General features: G+C 36.8%; 1 protein-coding gene across 2 annotated transcripts in view; it reads left to right on the top strand.

Moving 5' to 3' along the window:
• Nucleotides 1-7,555: 7,555 nt before the first annotated feature.
• The window catches only part of LOC106060110 (inositol-trisphosphate 3-kinase homolog), a 55,937-nt gene continuing 41,696 nt past the window's right edge, over nt 7,556-21,796 (top strand). The window contains exons 1-2 of one of the 2 annotated variants that reach the window (XM_056013971.1): nt 7,556-7,692; nt 13,683-13,924. In XM_056013971.1, coding sequence (XP_055869946.1) covers nt 13,754-13,924 — 171 coding nt within the window. In that variant the 5' untranslated portion in view covers nt 7,556-7,692; nt 13,683-13,753. Of the gene's footprint in view, nt 7,693-13,682; nt 13,925-21,796 lie in introns of those variants that run through there. The other variant, XM_056013969.1, reaches the window with a different exon arrangement.

The following is a 21,796-nucleotide window of genomic DNA, read 5'->3' as shown; positions in this document are numbered from 1 at the left end:
TTGGGAAACGGAGCAGTAGCATAATTCTTCCATTGCCGTTTACAAAGTGGGAGGTCTGTGGCATTTTACGTCTGGAGAGACGATCTTTTCCCTTTGCAATTTCTCAAGTCGCTGAAGTCATCACCAGAGAGTTTATAGACTTCTTCCTACGTCTGGTGTCTAAGCCGAGTGCAACCCACGACCCTTTCTTTATGCTTGCCCTCCATGTGGATCTATCCTGTGCTTCTTTATGATTGCTCTCCATGTGCATCCATGCCAGACCAGTCGTAATCGAAGGCCTGAACAACATCACAGCCTGTGGGCAGTTTGGACCAATAGATCATTGGCACGTCACAGGTATGTACAGTGTAGCAACGAGCTATTGGTTTCGACTGCCCACAGGTTGCGACGTCACAGGTCAGTGTTCAGGCCTTCTATGACGAAGGGTCTTGATCTATGTCGCGCTTGCATACATTAGTAAATCTTAGAAGTGGACGAAGTGCATCTATCTTGTCTTCAGTGCATCGCGATGCGCTACGGAACTTTGGCACAATAAATAAATTTGTAGGTGATTGTAATCAAAGCTCAATAGATTTCATGTTTTTGCATATTTTTGTTGGTGATGACGAAATAACGTGAAAGGTGACTTTTTACAAAGCATATTTCAACTAGCTCTGCCTGTCTGTCTTTCTGTCTGTTTGGTAAAAGTTTTGTACACGTTATTTCTCCAAAATTCATTATCGGATCAAATTGAAACTTTGCACAATTATTCATTGGCATAGGCTATACATGAATCAATAAAAAAACAAAACAATCTAACAATTAATTACTGGTAATTAATTATTATGTTTGATACCAACAAAAGAAATTAATCTTTCGACATTCACAGATACAGCTAATTATGTAGGATTTCGTCCCCTCAGATAATTGAACGCCTTGTGTATCCCAACATCCAGTCTAGGATCTAGTCAAAACTTAAAACAATTATTTATTGTACTTAACAAAACATGAACATATTGAAAAATTAACCATGTAGTCAATTAATTATTGGTAATTAATAACTTTTTTTTTATATTGAATAAAGGAAGTATATTCTACATTCTTGAGAGATATAGTTGTAATTGCGGATTCCCCCCCCCCCTTTTTTTAGATAAGCTTTTTTTATTATTATTTTTGGGAGGGAATTTTTTTTTTGCTTGTTTGAGAAACAGTGGTACCCAAACCAAAACGAGATAACTCAAGTCTGTCTTTGTGTAAGCACGTGCCTAAGTAATTTAACTCTTTCTATCCTAATTGACGATACCATCGTTGCTTCGACCTCTTAAATTAAATTATTCTTTGATTGTATAAACTTTACTTTGTGCTATACTAAAAAAAAGAGCATACATCCCCTCTTTCATTCTAAACCAAATAAAACACTTTCGGATAACAAACGAGAAAGCCATTCAACCTTAAGCATTACAGGGGAACAAATGCTAATGAGAAACGTGAGAAATTCCATCGGAACGTATAGAATAAATTACGGTGAGATAGGGTTAAAAAAAAAGAGGATTGTGTCGGCAGAAGAGTTGTTCTCTTCCTCCGCTGAAATTTAATAAATAGTAATTTTTGTGTGTGTGTGTGTGTGTAATAATTAAAAATGGATAGATAGTAAAAAAAAAATAATTTTAATCCTATCCGTTATTCTAGCTTTGTCAGCATCATGATAAGGCTTGTCTTCGAATTCGGGGATCAGTGAGGAGTGCAGTATTTCACTTGTCTACGCAATTCCATCTGTGACCTACATATTTTGCCACTTCCAACGTAGACATAACCGTTTTCCACCGATGTCGATTTAAGTTCTCTTTTCTTTGAGGGTGCCCTCAAGTGAGTGTTTTTTTACATTAAATATTAAATATTACGCAAAAGGAAGGGGCCCGCAAAGAGGTTAAGCCCCCGGGCTCCGAAACGATGGAAAATTCTTAGCTACGCCCTATCAGGTTTGTGTTAAAGCCTTAGCTCGTTTGCCCGGGCCCCTGACATTCAACAGGCATCTTCGTGCTCGCAATAAACAGTCAACGAGATATTAACAATATAACTGTTTAATGAGATGAATAGACTTTATGATGACAAATTGATGAAGTAATATCCTTGTAGTTACACGTTTTACAACATAACTGTTATGTTACTTAAACAATCATTCTCCACCTTGCTGTGCCACTACGTAGCACATTAATGTTCACAACACAACACACTGCTGACTCGACTCTAGTATGATAAGTATCTAGTGCAGACTTCGAATCCTATGCTACCTCCCCTCTAAACAGGGGAACACAGAAGAATCTCAACAAACGTTACACCAGCATAACAAAACCACTCCATAAGCTTACAAGCAAAGCAACAAAAAGAAAGTGCGTTCAAAAATTGTGCACTTAATACACATTGGTGCTAAAATGCCATAACCTACGCACCGACGTCCCCCCCCCCTCTCCCCCCAAACTGGTTCTTACAAAATATGGACCAGTTTCAGTACCTCAAACTGAAAGAAACGTAAGAAGATATCATAGCAACTACAAGGCAAGCACATCCAGCTAGAAAAAAATCATCAGTATTAACATCACTCCTCCAAACGTAACAACTTTGAAGAAAAATTACCATTGACACCTTATACCAAAGCATCAACATTACACTATAAACCTATCAACATCGGTGCTCGAATGCCATAGCCTACGTACTGACACGCCCCTGCAGATGATGTAAACGAGGGTGTCTTGTGGCCGGCACAAAGACTTACCGCCTTTACTTTTCCCCAACTAATGTCAGGTACCCATTAGAGCTGGGTGGACTCAGAGGCGCCCGAAGATTCCGAAATTAGAAATCCAGGTCTTCACCAGGATTTGAACCCCGGACCTCTGTTCGTAAGCCAAGTGCTTTAATGCTCAGCCACCGCGCCTCCAGAAGGAGGTTACCCCTTAAAAATATCAAGATTAACAAATTTAAAAAAATCACTGATATTCAAAATAGTCGAAGAACAAGAATTTTTAAAAAATACTTTTCTCTTTAAAAAGGACAATAGGCCTACATTTTATTCCTAGATTATTTTGCTCGTAATAAATTATGAATGTTAAATTTTGGACACTGAACAATAAACTGCACTATCCATCTGAAAAAAATCATGTTGTCTTTTTTAGAAGGGTGATTAGTGGCAAAGTGCTTGACTTGGAAATCGAGGGGTCTCGGGTTTGAGTTTCGGCGAACGCTGGCATTTTGAATTTCGAGATTTTTTGGACGCCAAACTCTGACGGGTACCTTGGTGTTATTTGGAGAAAGTAAAGGCAATGTGTCGTTGTGCTGGCCACATGACTCTCTCATTAACCGTCAACCATAGAAACCGATAACCTTACATCATCTGCCCTATTGATCGCAAGATCATAAATGGGTACCTATCTCTTTGTTTAGAAGTGTGACAAAGATACGTACAAAATAATTGCTGTAAGGTAAGATAACTCAGGGCTCTTGAAATCATTTTTTCAATTGCGTAGTTATAGCCCTTGTTACGGCGTCGCCCACTCGATTTTATAATCACTTATTTAGATTCAAATAATTATTTCGCGAATGTTAGACGTTATTGCAATGTATTCAGTTAATGTAAGAGGACATTGACCTACTTACAGTCCATTGGACCTCCTTTACGATTGTTTAATGAGGTCACCTGAGCTCATAGGAGAAAACGGAAAGACAATGGACCTCATTCACCCTTCAATGAAGTCCAGTAGGGGATGGCGCAGAAGGCGCCGTGAATCCCGTTGGTTATTGGAAAGGCTTTTATCTAACAACCAGGTCTGGACGTTGAGATTCTTCATCCCGTGTCCTGTCTGAGGGCTCCCAGCGGTAGACGGCCATATCGGTTGACTGGGCCAGACCGGGCCGTGCCGCGTACACAGCGCATCGTCCCCGGCTCTTGCACCACTCGCTATAAGTGGTCGAGTACAGTGCTAACTGCGGGGAACTTGTCTCATATTCCTATACTGTAACCGTGCGAGGGTCGCCACTCCAGCTAACGGGACACTGATGACGACCCCCTTTGTGGAACGGTGTGACGGACTTTTGGACAGGGTTGCAGGTTACTTGTTCCATCCCCACCCCGAGTGAGATAAAAAAAAAAAAAAAAAGCTCACCCAGGGAGACCTGCTAGAAGGCCTGGTTCGCTACTCGTTCTTTGCCTATCCAGTTCCACCCCTGGACGTTTCCACCGGAGGGCCACGCTGAGGCGACGGGTAGCTGGAATTTCCTCCTGGACCTCATTCACCAATCGTAAACAAACAACATTTTGCCACGTGGTTCTCTATATCTTCCATACAAATTACGCAATCCATAAAGGCTGTCACGTGATACGTAATTTTCATTGTTTTATCAATATTATCACGTGGGTAAATGTTGTTTGTTTACGATTGGTGAATGAGGTCCATTAAGCCTAGGGTCACAAATGACATCATTGATTTATGTGCTGCAAGAAAAGAACACACACACACACACACAAATTAACCAATTTGCTGGCAGAAGAATGCTAAGAATAATTCTTAAAAGACTAAGAGAAAGCCAAAGAGGTCCTTTTAGAAGAACAGGCAGGCATCGTGGCAGGTAGAAGCACTATTGAACAATTAGTTAACATTGTTAAATGATAAATGCCTTCAACACTATTAGAAACTGGTACAAAATTTTTATAGACCAGGGCCGGCCTTAAATAATCGGATGCCTTATGCCAGCGATGCCCAAAATACGGCCCGCGGGCCACATCCGGCCCGCGACATGGTTCTATCCGGCCCGTTGAAACAAAGTGTAGAAAATCCCCCCCTCCCCCAACCCTTTTTTCCGTAAAAAAAAAAGGTTGAAAAATGCATCTTTACCTACTTTAGGGCCCTCACTATTAACCTTTAACACTTGTGCGTTTCTGAAATGGGACTCTGAATGTAGAATCTACCAGGAAAAGTGAATGGAGCTTTACTTTTATGTGGAACATAATAATAAGCTAACCATAAGCCAACACATTTAATTTGTAAAGCATTATAAAACAAATCTGATGTCATTCGAATAAAAAGATTGTTAAACTACGTTTAGAGATTGGAAGATTAATGTGAATATTTACCAAAAAGAGACAAGAAAATGAGTCGTTGGTAAAGCTAGCTACACTGTTGCTCATATTTGTAGTAGAGAAATGAAACCGTTTTCTGACGCATGAAAAAAAAAAAGATAATACTATCCCATTAATTAATGTAAGTACTAGGTCCACGGGTTTCTAATCCAATAGTTTCATGTCAATTTCATTTCATTTTTGTAGGCTACCTTTCCGTTTATGTGGCCCACGACACCAGTGTCGGAAATTAAAATGGCCCGCAGGTCGATTTATGTTGGGCATCACTGCCTTATGCGAAGTGAATCGAGTGGCCACAAATGAAATAGAAAAATAAAGAAGTGGGAAGAAGTTAGCGATTGGTTGTGAATAATGACGACATTGTCTGTAAGCGGTCTTAGGGGAGATAACTCCAGAAAGTGAGCCTGAAAAGAAATGTTATTGTAGTGAGTTCAGATTTTGTTAAGATACCATTTATTTTGTTAAAAATACCATTTTTATATTATTATTAAAGTCGAACTACATTTATTTCATTTTATCTAAACTTGATTTTGTATATACTGTAATAAAAACAATAAACAATATTGTTTACAAAAGAAGTTTTTCAAGTTCTTTTAAGTTTTATAAGTTAAGATATAATAAACCTACAGCGGACGAGTTATTAATTGCACAAACTGTAAAGCAAAGCATTAACTGGAAACAAAGACATAGATATGGAAACTCTAAAAGGATCTAGGCCTACTCCTAGCTTGACCAGAAAACGGGCAACATATTTCTCATCCCAGGCTTGCAGATGATATTGGAAAAAATGCAGACCAGGTACTCGATCAATTTTCCGATTGGGTACCGTGCTGCTGCTAGCGCCCTTGTCATGGAAATCAGCAGGGCCGGCCTTAGGCCACTGCAACCTATGCGACCGCAGTGGGCCCCGCACTTTCATAGGCCCCGCGCTAATTCTAGGTCTAATTTTTAAATTAAACCATTATAATTTAAATTTAATAACAGTGTTTCCGCGGTCTCCTGATTTTCGAAATCTCCTGAAATTGCAAAATATACACGAAAAAGTCTTTGAAATCTCCTGAAATTATTAAAACCTGCGGAAAACTCATAAAAATCTCCTGAAAAATAGACAAAATTGTCATTTTGGAGTGGCAATCGTAGCCTATAAGCGATTTAAAAAAAAAAGCGGCATTGTCAGCTTTCATTTAATACTAATGTATTGCAAAGACGAATGTATTTTCTAATACAAAATCTAAATTTTGAAATTATCCTTATCCCTACCCAGACTGGGCCCCGCGCATTCCGTTTGGCATAGGGCCCCGCAATTGTTAGGACCGGCCCTGGAAATCAGTTATTAGGAAAGCCAAGTTCTAGTTTGTAGTGGGGATAATACGAAATGTTAATACAGAAGAAGAAACATTAGAAGAAGTTGACTTTAAAAATATACCTAGTACCAAACCTAAAAAGAGATGAATGGATCAATAAGAGAGATAAAAAAAAGTTTAAACTTGGCACCCACCGTCATTATCAAATTGTGGAAAATCTGAAAGATTAACATCAACTTCAAAGAAAAATAAAAACTATTCTTTGTACTCCGACACGGTACTTAAAATTAGACGCTGAGGCTGAAGGCAGATTTCACGCAATCCTTTAAGTAAATGCTACAGAAAGTAGCTGGCTATAAGGTACCAGGAGAAGAAGCCATAGGACCAGGCTATAGCTTGTAGGATACCCTTACAAGTCAGCATTCTGACTTCCGAAAAGGAAGAACTCCTCAATACTGCGAAGAGACGAAAGCTGAGCTGGTTCGGCCATATTGAAAGACATGACTTAAATTACTGTCAAAAGTTGTCCTTCAATGTACAGTGGTGGGAGCACGAAGAAAGGGTCGTCCAAATTTCCAACGAAAAGCTGGCTGGACAACACAAAAGAATAAACAGGCCCAATTAATGAATTCAATAAATTAAGCCCCAATTAGACTATTTAAGATATGGGATAATGGTGGTCACTATAGTAATAAACATACGCGAATTTATTCCTTTGCTTTTGCTTCAAAAACAATACTGTGCCCTGGGAATGGGGGCTTATTACGCTATATAGCTTATGTTGCCTATAGTTAGATCCAGCAATGTACATGCCTCGAATCTCTTGATATCGTAGTAAGAACAGCAGTTGGCCGTAAAAAAAAAAACAGTGAAGACAAGGGATATAGGTAAGAGATGAAATGACAATATAAAAATATTAGATCTAGATCTAGTAAAGTGAAAAGGGAATCCTTTGATTTTTGTCTGCATGTATTCAAAATAGATTGAAAAAAAATTTAAAGACATATATAAGGCTAGATAAATTATTAGAAAAGATAAATATATAGCTAAGTAAAATTCTTTCTATTGTTTTATACAACTGTAGATTAATATTTTTTTTTATGCCAAGAAGAAAATAATGATAAACTGCAAAAGAGTTCTCTTTTCGTTTACATGTTTTTACAGAGCCAAAATGGCTACAAATCGAATGGGATTATGATTATCATTGATACAAATATTAATCTTAAAGTCAAGATATAGTTTAACAGATCCAAATAAATTATAGATATAAAAATATAGGTAATTCTAACATACTAAAAATCATTCTGAATTCACTCAGTCTAGATTATAGATTTATGACTTTATTTTATATAGATAATCTGATATATTTCTAGAGTGACGTCTAGATCTATTACTATTCAGAATTCTAGAATCATAATAAGAATCAAGAATCTAAAATAAAAATCTAGAATGATTATGAAGAATCTCACTGTCACTAGACACTACTCCCAGAGATTGACACTTGCCGACTTGGCGACTTGGTGGTGACTTGAGTCAGATTGACAGATTCATAAAAATTCCATTCATGTCATGAGATTGAGATTACTTAGACATTAGTGACATTAGTCCTTTAGACTCATTAGTGAATTAGTGACATCATTAGGTATTCTAGTCTGAATAGTCACAGAATAGTGTATTATATATATATTATATACTGAGCGAGACAGTGAGAGTCAGATGACAGAGTCACAGAGTTATGACTAAACAAGTACCGTTACTGTAACTTACTGTTATATTCAGCCAGTTATTATTGTTATACTCATATGTGTTAACCTCATAGTCATAGCATAGAATGATAGATCTAAAGTTAAAGTCTTAAGTTAAAGTCCTACTAACTAGTGTTATTATAGTATAGATCTAGAATCTAGACTCTACTTCTAAGACTATTAGACTCTACTATCTAGAATCTTGTCTAGATTATTCTAGATCTAGATGTTATCTACTTTGGAGTCACTAGTTCTGTCTCAACTGAGACTCAACTTTCTGATCTAGATTCTAGATTGACTAGTCTAGAATAGTCTCTAGAATACTCTAGATAGATAGATTGAAAATTCTACTCAATAACTCTACTCAAACTTTAGTCTAAATACAATCATAATCATAGATATCCAATGAAAAGTTAATTACTTCAATTGCTGAGTCTGAGACTGAGAGTAGTGAGAGTTACTGATACTGTGACTTTGTCACACTTGGTGAAGTTAGTCATGAGTAGACTTAGTACTTAGTAGATTCCTTAGACCGAAGTAGATCTAGATCTCTACTATCTAGACTCTAGTCCTCTACTGTCTAGACTCTAGTCATTACCAACATTTAGAATCTACACATTTCCTTCTTACTGAAATTTCTCATAAAATTATTAACATCTAGATCTAATAGGTTACTATTACTAGCCAGAATTAGATGACTTAGACTTACTCTAGAGACTCTAGATCTAGAGTTAGACTTTAATTAGACTACTACTTGGACTTGTCACTTGACTTCTAGATCTAGTATTCTAGGACTAGGTACTTTGATACATTTCAATGTATTGTTATGAAAATAGATCTCTAGAGCTTTTGAACCAAGTTTATTGATACCTCATTTATCTTTCTAATTCAACTAGATTCTAGGAGAATATAAAAAAGAAAATTTATGTTTGACTGAAACAGCATTGCATTTATAAACATGTCCTGATTTTTATTCTAATTTCAAAAGTCAAAATATGTGATCTAGATCTAGACAGAGCTTTTTTAATATATATACATAAGTGGGGTCACATGTCGAAAAGAAACAATCGACGAAGTAGATATCTCTAAGTAAAGTACTTTTTCACACATGAAAGACTGTAACCTTTGAACCATAAAAGATAATTGAATGCAATTTTCAAAAGAAAAGACTGATTTTCTGTTGATACTTATTTTATTTTTAAACCATACATTTATAGAAAGTTTAAAAGTCTATATATATTTTATTTTTATTATTAAATATTATTATTATTATATATTATATATAAAACTAAGTACTTTTTCATGACTAAAAGGCTGTAACTTCTTAACTTTTAGATATAAATATTTAAATAAAATTTTAAACAAAAATGCATGAATTGATATAATCTACGTTTTTTTTTAATTATTTGAAACGTGTGTTAGAAGTGTAAAAAAAATTTGTTTCTCTTTATTTAAAAACTGTTACGTGTTGAAAAACAACACATATACATTTTAACTCTTCAAGTTCTGTAACTTTTAAAGCTTCAATAAAATTTTCAGCAGAAATCCATATAATTATGTGTTGATACTTATTAAACCTGAGATGCACAGGGCTTCTTTGTGGCCTATAGATACTTATCTGCTAACTAGACAATCTATGGCGATATGCCTCACCAAGCGAAGGAAAAATAATTTTCCAATAATATTAATTTTTTGCTTGCGCTCCATGTCCATGATGTTATCATATTTATAAAATTACTTACATTTGCCTAGACTGAACTAGAAAATTGCTAGATCTAGATCTAGATATCATCATGTCAAATCTAGTCTAGATCTAGATTATTATAAATTATATTATATAGATCTAGATCTACTTAGACTAGAAGAAGTTTTTAGATCTATGTCAGTAGATATCTAGATCGAATTTTAAGGTTTCTAGATCTGTGTGAGATTTAAATCTAGATCTATATTATATATGGTTGCCTGGTTGTTCCCTTTTTTAAAAATAAAAATACATTTAAAGAAACAATCACCCACATACCTAGTTCTTTCTCTCCCCCACCCTTTTTCCAACTGATCCAGACAAGTGATAGCATTACTAAATATATAGAGAGAGATGTGGAAATAATGAGAAACAGTTGGTTTTCTCTATGATTTTCTATGATGTTCCGAAATAGGTTAATGGGTTTCTGGATTGGAATGGTGAAAAAAAAAATTGTTTGCGACGCAGTACAGACAATGTACCTACAATTAGAATGATTAAAAATCTCGTCATCTATTTTTAGATCAGTATTTTATATATGAATACCAATGAATTTTGTTTAAAAGTGTCAGATAAATGATAAAATTTCTAATCTGATGTGAACTGGACTAATGGACACGCTTTCTGAAGCATAAAATAGAAACTGCCATTTATTTTTTATTGGCATTTGGAAAATGAATGGAAATATTTACCACACAATTCAGTAAAAATGAGTTATTTATAACTTTCTGTGCAGTGAGTTATTTATAACTTTTTGTGCAGTGAGTTATTTATAACTTTCTGTGCAGTGAGTTATTTATAAATAATCTATCATTTGATGACCTTAATGTATCATAAGATGACATTAATCTATCATAAGATGACATTAATCTATCATTTGGTGGCCTTAATACCAAAGAAAGAATCTAGATAAATGAAATTTTTTTTTACATCAAACATTTTATTGATACATCTGTTAGATTTTCATAAAATGTTACTTAGCTTTATCTTTATTTATTTGATGACATGGGAATCCAGATTTCTAAATCAACGTGTCTCTATGTTGCGAATTTAGAGCTCTATGGCTTGTTTCCTGGTATCTTTTATTCACTATGTGTCTCAATAACTGTAAAAATGTAAAGCTGCTATGTTATGTTACATATATTTAGTTCATCATTAGTTTTACCTTTGGTTGTGATTTCTAAGTCTTGAAATCAAATAAAGAATAAAGAAAAATTAAAAACAACTTTTAAGTCTGTCATTTTTAAATCAGTCTTAGTGAGTATTAAAAGTTAGTATAAAACATTAGTTTAAAGTGAGTATAACATATATAAGATGCCCAACATGAGACCTATGATACTAATTATTCCATGACTTGGCCAAACCAGTTTATTCATTGTTTTCTCACATATATAATATGTGCAATGTTGTAATGCATCAACTACTTTTTGAAGTTATTGGTCCGATGTGTTAACCTCAACGTTGGGCTTCTATTCTAAGCATCTTATTTCTGTAGTGATTAATTTATCCTGGCAGCCACGGGAAATACTGCATTCCTCACTAATCTTCGGACTCGAAGACAAGCCTTATTATTAATTTATGCTTTTGCAATTTGTTGATTCCTAGGTCTGACACTGGTATGCAAGTGACTGACTTAAGCCTGGCCTTTTGTCTGATCATTTTAGGCTTAATAGAAACATTAGCAAGTTGAATATAAAAAAAAAATACTTAAAAAAAAAAAGCTTTTATTGAATGAAATTGCACCAATTATTTTGAAATGTCATTAATTTTTCATTGATTTAGACAAACCATAATAAATGTGTTTGATTGGAAACATTTTTTGCTAATTGTTTTTGTTTAGTGAAACTTTCATGCTGATAGCATGCTCAGTGGACTAGTTGGGAGGGGGAATAGGTATGTGGGAAAATGTTTTCGTGCTGCTTTTTCAAAAGCAATTTTAAAGAAAGTGAAAGCTCCCTACAGTCTAAATTCCAACTCGAGCCTCCATGGTGGCTTGACTTTCAAAATTTATGCTTAAGCCAGAGACACTTTTTCTAAACTGGTTGTTTTCATGGATTGGTTTAGGTTACCTTAGAGCAGCGGTTCTCAAACTTTTCAGCTCGGCGACCCCTTTTAATAATTGCCCACTTTGACGCGACCCCCACCACTTGCACACACACACACACACAGGAATAGAAGAATAGACAAAACAATCCAGTTTTTCGATGGTCTTTGGTGACCCCTGGCAAATCGTTAATTGACCCCCAAGGGGGTCGCAACCCACAGGTTGAGAACCCCTGCCTTAGAGCATACGACATGCTGCTGTAGGCATTAATAATTGGCAATAATTAACTAACAGGCTGATGCAGGTGTAATTAGTTATTTAATACATCAAGGTATTAACAATGGAACAATGTGTTTTTTTTTTTAAGCCTTACATGAAGTGATTGGCTTGGTTTGAGCCTCTTGGTTTGTTGGTCTGTGTGACCTTCTATTTCCTCATTTAGTGCAGGAGATCTTGTTTTGCTGTGGGCTGTTGGGAAAATGAATAAGCCATGGTGATGTGAGCTTATAAGTTGGTTGAGTCATAATGCTTTTTGAGTTAATGGTGTGGAGTAGAGTAAAGTTTCCCTTTCAGACCTTCTGGTCAATAGGGCAGATGATGTAAAGGTCATCTGATTCTGTGGCCCACAGTTAACGAGGGTGTCATGTGGCCAGCACAGCGGCAACCGCCTTTACTTTTCCCCAACTGATGTCAGGTACCCATTAGAGCTGGGTAGACTCAGAGACGCCCAAGGATCCCGAAATAAAAATGGCGTGGAGTGGGATCTTTTAACAAAGCTAATATCAACTCACTCTGTCTGTCCCTCTGGTAAAAAGTTTGTGTGTATGTTATTTCTCCTACACCCAATCTCTGATCAAGCTGAAATTTAGCACAATTACTATATAAAAAGAATTAACCAATTAGTTAATTAACTTAACTGGTGGTAATTAATTATTTTGTTTTGTATCTCGAACAAGGGTAAGAAATTGTACTTGACTGAGGTGGTGGTCCCCTTTGTATGTTGCTGCTCTTAATTGAAACAAACAATATATAGCTATACAATATTCTTTAGTCATAAGTACCTCAGCCATGAGTTTGAATTCAGGTTTTTAACCCCCCTCCCCCCCCCCCCTTTTTTTTTCTTGTAAATGTTTTAAAAAATAAAAATTAAGGTGAAATAATACACTCATTTATCTCTTTCTTTCAAACCCCCCCCCCCCCCCAACTGGCCCAGATAAGTGTTAGGATAATAGCCTATTGAGAAAACTAAAAGCATGAAATAGCGCTAAACAAAAACAATTGGTAAAAATATTATTAATTGCATAGATTTATTATTGTTGTTGGTCTTGATCTATACAAATTTAATTACATGACTGATTTAAACTAATTGATACAATTACTTTTCGTTTAAGCTTTTTTTTTTTTTTTTTTAAGTATTTTTTTTTTTTTTTGCTTGTTTAATTTTGCAACTACTGGGTTTTATTTTACCAGGTTGCATTTATATCTACGAATCAAACTTATTGTGATATGTACATTTTATCCAAACATTTCTAGATATATTTAGAGGTAGAAATAGAAATGCGTTTCAGTTATCAAAAATACTTTATGTAGCTTAAACATTTTCTAATTTTCACCAAGATTGGAGTCATTAATTCTGAATCTATTAGGCATTAGGTTTTCTTTATCAGAATGAAATTAAAAAGATAAGAAAAGTTTGCATAACAAATATTTGAACATGTTCTTTTTTTTTGTCTTTCAGGAAGTGATGGGAAAGAAGAAAGGTTGACAGCTTTTTTTTTTTATTTGGTCTTTTTTTTCTTTTGACTCTCGATGGAGGCCAAAGACCATTACAGCCCAGGAACTCGAGTGCGCTCACTGACATTGCCAACTCCGGAATTCATCAGCGCAGAACGTCCTAAACGCAACAGAGACAACCGCTTCAGTTTGGAGTCACGTTTCCCTCCCTCTTGTCAATGCACAGAAAAGACAACTGCTAATAAGGTAGAAAATTTACTGCCAAATTATCTATTTTTTTGTTCACTTTTATAGCTGAGCTTGTTCAGGGGATATCTATTCACTGTTTTACTAACCATTATAATTTTTTGTTTCGCTTTGTTTCATTTATTAGAGTTTACATTTTATTCTAACTATCTCAGACTTTTTAGTTCATTGTGGGAAATAGTGATATTAATGTCATTCTTTATATGTAATTATATGTACACGGGTAGTCTGAAATGTTATTTTTAAATAGCTTTTATATTGTGCAACTTTCATGCTTATAGCATGAGAGGGATATAGTCCAATCTCTTTTGTAGACCAGTGTGGGTAGGGGGTATCTATGTGAAGGTTTTCCTTACTGGCATTAGGGGCTTAGTAATCACAACACAGCTCATGTTGGAAGTTGAACCTTGAGCCCTGTCCAAGCGGTTGACACACATTCCACATTCTTCAAAATCTCTCTACTTCTCCCAGTGATGTTTCTACCTCTCCAGCTCACTCCAACCACCTTCAATCACCTCCAACCACTTTCAACCACTTTCAACTACTTCCAACCACCTCCAACTACTTCCAACCACCTTCAACCACCTCCAACCACCTTCAACCACCTCCAACCACTTTCAATCACCACCTCCACCTCCAACTACTTCCAACCACCTTCAACCACCTCCAACCACTTTCAATCACCTCCTAACCACCTCCACCTCCAACTACTTCCAACCACCTTCAACCACCTCCAACCACTTTCAACCACCTCCAACTACTTCCAACTACTTCCAACCACCTCCAACTACTTCCAACCACCTTCAATCACCATCTTCCAACCACCTCTGACCAATCTAAACAGTAGGTTTATAAATAAATCTTTCTTACACTAAATGTCGTAGGACAGAGATAGTCATCTATGATGGTATAACCTTTGTAACCAACTATTTTATAGATTCTTTCTATGGATACTATGGACAAAATATTACTGAACGACTTTTCTGGACAATAAACAGTTTATTACAAAGGGGATGGCATCATCATGAGTAGAGACTCTTTGTCTTTCCCTGCACAACATCTGCTTTAGGAAAGGCGCTTTATAGACCTACTATTTAGACATTTTGTTGGTGGTGGAAGAGGTGATCGCATCCCTGGGAGAAGTGTATCTAAAAAAAAACTACATTTTCCTTAGCGGAGCAATTCACACAGGGATGGCTGCCTGGTCGTGCGGTTTGCACGCTGGACTGTCGTTCGGACTTATCGATGGTCCCGGGTTCAAACCCTGCCCGCTCCCATCCCCCGTCGTCCAGCGGGAGGTTTGGACTAGGAAGTAATTATCTTCAACTCTGAAGGAACATCCGAAATAAGTAAAACATTTTTACAACACATTCTGAGTATTTAATGGAACACTTTGCTTAGTTTTTTAGAAAGATTAATTCACGTGGTGGCCTACTAGTTAATTACTCAAGTAGGTTGAGGAACACCTATTCTGGCCTCATATTCCGCGGAACACAGTTTGAGAACCACTGATGTCGAGAAATAAAAATTAATTTGAAAAAAAAAGTTTGATTTGCCAGATTGTAAACGTTTCAGACCACCTAGGTATATAATACTTTTTAGATAGCCTACAAGTTTATGCACTGGTATTTGGTACATTTTTATATTGCTGTTAGCCATAATCATTTTTGCATGTTGTTTTTTTTTAAAAAGTTTTTTTAAAGTGCCTCATTGAAATGTTATTCTAGTTGTGGTGGTTTAACTAACCCTATATCAGTTGATAGATTTGTCATATTAAGTCCTATTGATTTATAAATCTTTTCTGTTTTCATCCAACTTTTCAAAATAAGGCCTTTAAATGGATGGCTGTCTAGTCGTGTGGTTTGCGCGCTGGATAGTCGTTCGGACTTAACGATGGTCCGGTGTTCAAACCCTGCCCGCTCCCATCCCCCGTCGTCCTGCGGGAGATATAGACTTGGAGGTAAATTATCTTCAAGAAGGAACATCCAAAACATGTAAAACTAAGCAAAACTAAAAGTATTTTTATTGGTACTTAAGTCTGTTTTTATAACAAGCCTTTTCTTAAAAGTGCTGAAATCTGTTTTATAAGTCTTTTGTAAGCGACGTTTAATTCAGTTTAAGTTGTTTGTTTTTTTATTGCTTTGATTTTAGTTCGCCAGTGAGAAATATTTATTTATTCAACAAGAATGTTTTGAAGTAGAATTTGTTTCTTGCATTGTAGGTGTGAAAGAATGCCCTGTAGAAGACTGTAAAAGTCAGTCCTCGTTAATTTGATTGAATACATGTGGGTACAAACAAAGCTGCTTACATTTTATTGTGTTTGTGGTGTACTCTCGTCATTATGTTTGTGCAGGTCATGAACACACTGGGGCTGAACATTGTTTTGTTTGGACTGAGGAATTTGAGCAATTAAAACTTGAAGAAATAGATTCATTTTAAATCAGGGTTACGTATTTGAAGCAAGCAAAATAAAAAAGCTTATCCAAAGGGGAAGAACTCTGCCCTTAAAACTATATCAATAGTGTACACATTATTTCCCTTATTTGATATGATCTTATCTAACAAAATAATTAATTAATAATAATTAATTGACTAATTGGGTATTTCAAAAATCGATTCATGTTTTGTTAAGTACAATAAATAAATTTCTAAAGTCTCAACCTGAATGGAGAATGCTTAAGGGGGGAAAGCATTATTAGCCATTATTTAAGGGGATTAAACCCAACACATTTAGCCATATCCGTGAATACTGGAGGATCAATTCCCTTGTTGGTATCAAACAAAATAATAAATGACCAGCAATTAATTGCCTAATTGGTTACTTTTTCTTATTGATTCATGTCTTGTCTATGCCAATGAGTAATTCTGCAACGTTTCAGCTTGATCCGAGAATGAGTGTAGAGAATGGGGTGTAGAAATAACGTGTACACATTTTACCAGACAAACAGCAGACTGATCAAGTGGATATAATCTTTGTAAAAAAAAAACAGGAAGGAGGTAGATTGTACCAAAGTTTTAGTGAAGTCATGGTCCAATGGTTTCGAATGGCTTTTTTTTTTTTCTCTTCTTTTTGGTACAATGAGAAACTCTTCACTTTCTGGCCAATATTTTTTTTTTTTTAACTTCTGAACTCAGGGAGGCATGTTGTTTTTTTTCTCTCCTCTTTTTTTTAAAAATTGTGCTTCTTCTTTTGTGTCTTTCTTGATCTGTCTCTTATCGTCCTGCCCCCCCCCCTCTTCCCCTTTAAAAAAACAACCCAGCCTTATTTTAAGAACCCCTCATTCGGGGCACAAAAGGGTTATTGAGCTTGAGTCCCAATAGTTTCTGTCCCAATCGATGTCTTCCTACTAAACATTTGTTTTTCTAGTCTGAGATATGTAAACAGATTGTCATGTTGATATAGTATATCAGCTATTCCTATCAGTGTTATTGCCCTTTTTACGAAACTCAAGTCTGTCAGTCAGCTTGGTACAAGTATTGTGTACATTCAGGGGCGGACTGGCTCTATGGGCAGTCGGGAAAATGCCCGGTGGGCCGGTACCCTAATGGGCTGGTAGGGCCACAAAAGGATGCCACTATGGCACGCATCAGATTGTTAAAGGTTTTATAAAACCTTATAAAAGAGCCTTCTGAAAGTTAAAATTGTGTATAAAAATAAAAATACTCCACAGTGTGATGCTATTTTAATCTAACACATTTTCCTAAATATTGTAATAGCCTTCATCCGTAGATAGTGCTACTAGTAGGCTTCATCCTTTTAGGGCCTATACATACTTAGCGATTAAAAAGCAACATAAGGCCAACACTTCTATAAATATTTAGAGTTTACTAAATGCATGCATACCGACACATTATCATACTGACAGAAAGGCCTAGAATTGGGTGTCCATCATATGATATACAAGATATGGTCCGGATTGTATAGAAATGCCCGGGCCGATTTCGACACCCAGTCCGCCTCTGTGTACATTAGAATTATTTATGACACTTTCAATGCTCTCGAATTAATTAGTTATTGTCGATGGCAATACATGAATCAATAAAAAAAAAATTGGCCAATGTTAATTAATTATTGGTAATTAATTAATTTTGTTTTAAATAAAGAAGGGGAGCCAAATCTTGCAATATTGATAACATTAACTGTGCAGTTCTTTCCCTAATATAAACATTGTTTTGTTTTTTAAAAGTATTTTTTTTTCTACATTGACATCAGTGCTTCATTATTTTTTACTTTTCACTCGGTTTCATATTTGGATGCAACGGACTCAGACTTTAACACCTATTTTCGAAAACCTAGGCCTATCTTCTTTAAAACCTATTTTCTTTTAGAAAACCTAGGCCTGTCAACTTTAAAACCTATTTTCTCTTAGAAAACCTAGGCCTATCATCTTTAAATCCTATTTTTTTTTTAGAAGACCTATGCCTCTCATCTTTGGAACAAAATTCTCACGCTTGTATTACACTTGTGGCCCACAAATGACACACCTATCTATCTATCTATCTATCTATCTATCTATCTATCTATCTATCTATCTATCTATCTATCTATCTATCTATCTATCTATCTATCTATCTATCTATCTATCTATCTATCTATCTGTCTGTCTGTCTGTCTGTCTGTCTGTCTGTCTATCTATCTATCTGTCTGTCTGTCAGTCAGTCTGTCTCTCTGTCTATCTATCTATCTGTCTGTCAGTCAGTCTGTCTATCTATCTGTCTGTCAGTCTGTCTATCTATCTATCTATCTATCTATCTACCTATCACTTACTACCCCTCTTCTCCCTATCTTTCCACCATCTCCCTCCATCCCACCCCTCTCCCTCTTCCTTCACCTACATCTACTGGACTATAAGCAAGTCTGCCAATCCTCCATCTTCATATCTACTATGTCTTTAGTCCTTATTCTTTGAGATATCTACACTAGCCATCTACCTAACGCGTGATGCTTTCCACTCTATCAAAACAACAGGTGAGTCTTTGTCTGTCACCCGGAGAGACCCCCCCCCCCCAAGCTTCTACAACCTTTACTTTCCCCACCCCTTGCCGTATCAACCAGTTTTCTCAGATCAAACAAATTGTCAGCCCGTGCCGTCAGATGGCGTAATAGTATCGAACTTTCTGGAAATGTCATGCTCGAAGAAGGGGGGGGGGGGCTAATGGATTTCTTCACGGAATTATTTTTAAGAGCTCGGAGCGTGGCTTCTAAAAACGTTACAAGCAGAGGTGGTGACTTTGTGCAGAGTTTCAGACAGAATCACATAACAATAGTTGAAGCAGAGGTGGTGGCTTTGTGTAGAGTTTCAGATAGGGTCACATAACAATAGTTGAATCAGAGGTGGTGACTTTGGACAGAGTTTCAGACAGAATCACATAACAATAGTTGAAGCAGAGGTGGTGGCTTTGTGTAGAGTTTCAGACAGGGTCACACAACAATAGTTGAAACAGAGGTGGTGACTTTGTGCAGAATTTCAGACAGGGACACATAACAATAGTTGAAACAGAGGTGGTGACTTTGGGCAGAGTTTCGGACAGAATCACATAACAATAGTTGAATCAGAGGTGGTGACTTTGGGCAGAGTTTCAGACAGGGTCACATAACAGTGGTGGAAACAGAGGTGGTGACTTTGGGCAGAGTTTCAGACAGAATCACATAACAATAGTTGAAACAGAGGTGGTGGCTTTGTGCAGAGTTTCAGACAGAATCACATAACAATAGTTGAAACAGAGGTGGTGACTTTGGGCAGAGTTTCAGACAGGGTCACATAACAGTGGTGGAAACAGAGGTGGTGACTTTGGGCAGAGTTTCAGACAGAATCATATAACAATAGTTGAAACAGAGGTGGTGACTTTGGGCAGAGTTTCAGACAGAATCACATAACAATAGTTGAAGCAGAGGTGGTGGCTTTGGGCAGAGTTTCAGACAGAATCACATAACAATAGTTAAATCAGAGGTGGTGACTTTGGGCAGAGTTTCAGACAGAATTACACAACAATAGTTGAATCACACAACAATAGTTGAAGCAGAGGTTGTGACTTTGGGCAGAGTTTCAGACAGAATCACATAACAATAGTTGAATCAGAGGTGGTGACTTTGGGAAGAGTTTCAGGCAGAATCACATAACAATAGTTGAATCAGAGGTGGTGACTTTGGGCAGAGTTTCAGACAGAATCACACAACAATAGTTGAATCAGAGGTGGTGACTTTGGGCAGAGTTTCAGACAGAATCACACAACAATAGTTGAATCAGAGGTGGTGACTTTGGGCAGAGTTTCAGACAGAATCACACAACAATAGTTGAATCAGAGGTGGTGACTTTGGCAGAGTTTCAGACAGAATCACATAACAATAGTTGAATCAGAGGTGGTGACTTTGGCAGAGTTTCAGACAGAATCACATAATAGTTGAATCAGAGGTGGTGACTTTGGCAGAGTTTCAGACAGAATCACATAATAGTTGAAACAGAGGTAGTGACTTTGGCAGAGTTTCAGACAGAATCTCATAATAGTTGAAACAGAGGTAGTGACTTTGGGCAGAGTTTCAGACAGAATCACATAACAATAGTTGAAACAGAGGTGGTGACTTTGGGCAGAGTTTCAGATAGAATCACACAACAATAGTTGAATCAGAGGTGGTGACTTTGGGCAGAATTTCAGACAGAATCACACAACAATAGTTGAATCAGAGGTGGTGACTTTGGGCAGAGTTTCAGACAGAATCACATAACAATAGTTGAATCTGAGGTGGTGACTTTGGCAGAGTTTCAGACAGAATCACATAATAGTTGAATCAGAGGTAGTGACTTTGGCAGAGTTTCAGACAGAATCTCATAATAGTTGAAACAGAGGTAGTGACTTTGGGCAGAGTTTCAGACAGAATCACATAACAATAGTTGAAACAGAGGTGGTGACTTTGGGCAGAGTTTCAGATAGAATCACATAACAATAGTTGAAACAGAGGTGGTGACTTTGGGCAGAGTTTCAGACAGAATCACACAACGATAGTTGAATCAGAGGTTGTGACTTTGGTCAGATTTAGACTTTGACATATTTTCAGACTCAGTGAAAATAGTGATTCTTAACGATGAACAAGTCTGAGAAATCTACTACAAGACTTTATTATGCCTGAGTCACATATCTACGCGGACAAGGACACACCGCATCAATGTTTCCAGCTCATTCTCACCACGTTACACAGCAACACACACGTATCAACAGTGTCACAACACGATGTGCTTCTGTGGCCAGCGTGCGTCCAGAACAACCTAGCGTAGTACCATACATGTCTTCATGATATTCCCTTTGCTTACGGTCTACTCTTGATACAGTTTGGGGTGTGTTGATTACCCCTGTTATCAACATATAAACATAAATTCGGTCTCGAAAAAAAAAAGAAAGGGGAGCTCATCGAAATGGACATGTCCGTTTGAAAGAGTTGTCTGCGCTTCTTAAGTCTGAACTATCGATGAGCTAAAACAGGAAGTGTGTGGGTTTCAGCCTGGCAGACCACGGCCAACATGGAGATCGGTGGACCGAGTAGCAGTGCTAGCAGGCTGGACATGGACCCAACTGAGTGCTATTGCCCAGAACATAGTCCGATGACGAAGTGCTGTTAGGGTACTATGTTAGGGTGCTCTGTTAGGGTACTATGTCAGGGTGCTATGTTAGGGTACTCTGCTCCACTGGGAGTCAAGTCGGAAGAGGTGTGTCCAAAACTTGGCTGTCAATAGAACATTGTCTAAAAGACCCAAACACTTATACTATAAGCATTCTTGCTTTTTAATGTATTTATCCATTGATTGTTGTTATCATTGGGTTCTCTGGCTTGCTGCAGTACCACTGTTATATGTTGAAAACAAAATTGTGGGGGAGTCT

Source organism: Biomphalaria glabrata, chromosome 16 (genome assembly GCF_947242115.1).
Source record: "Biomphalaria glabrata chromosome 16, xgBioGlab47.1, whole genome shotgun sequence".
In the NCBI taxonomy this organism is placed as follows: Eukaryota; Metazoa; Mollusca; class Gastropoda; family Planorbidae; genus Biomphalaria; species Biomphalaria glabrata.
The sequence above is the reverse complement of the archived record's forward strand: the minus strand, read 5'-3'. Positions and strand labels throughout refer to the sequence as shown.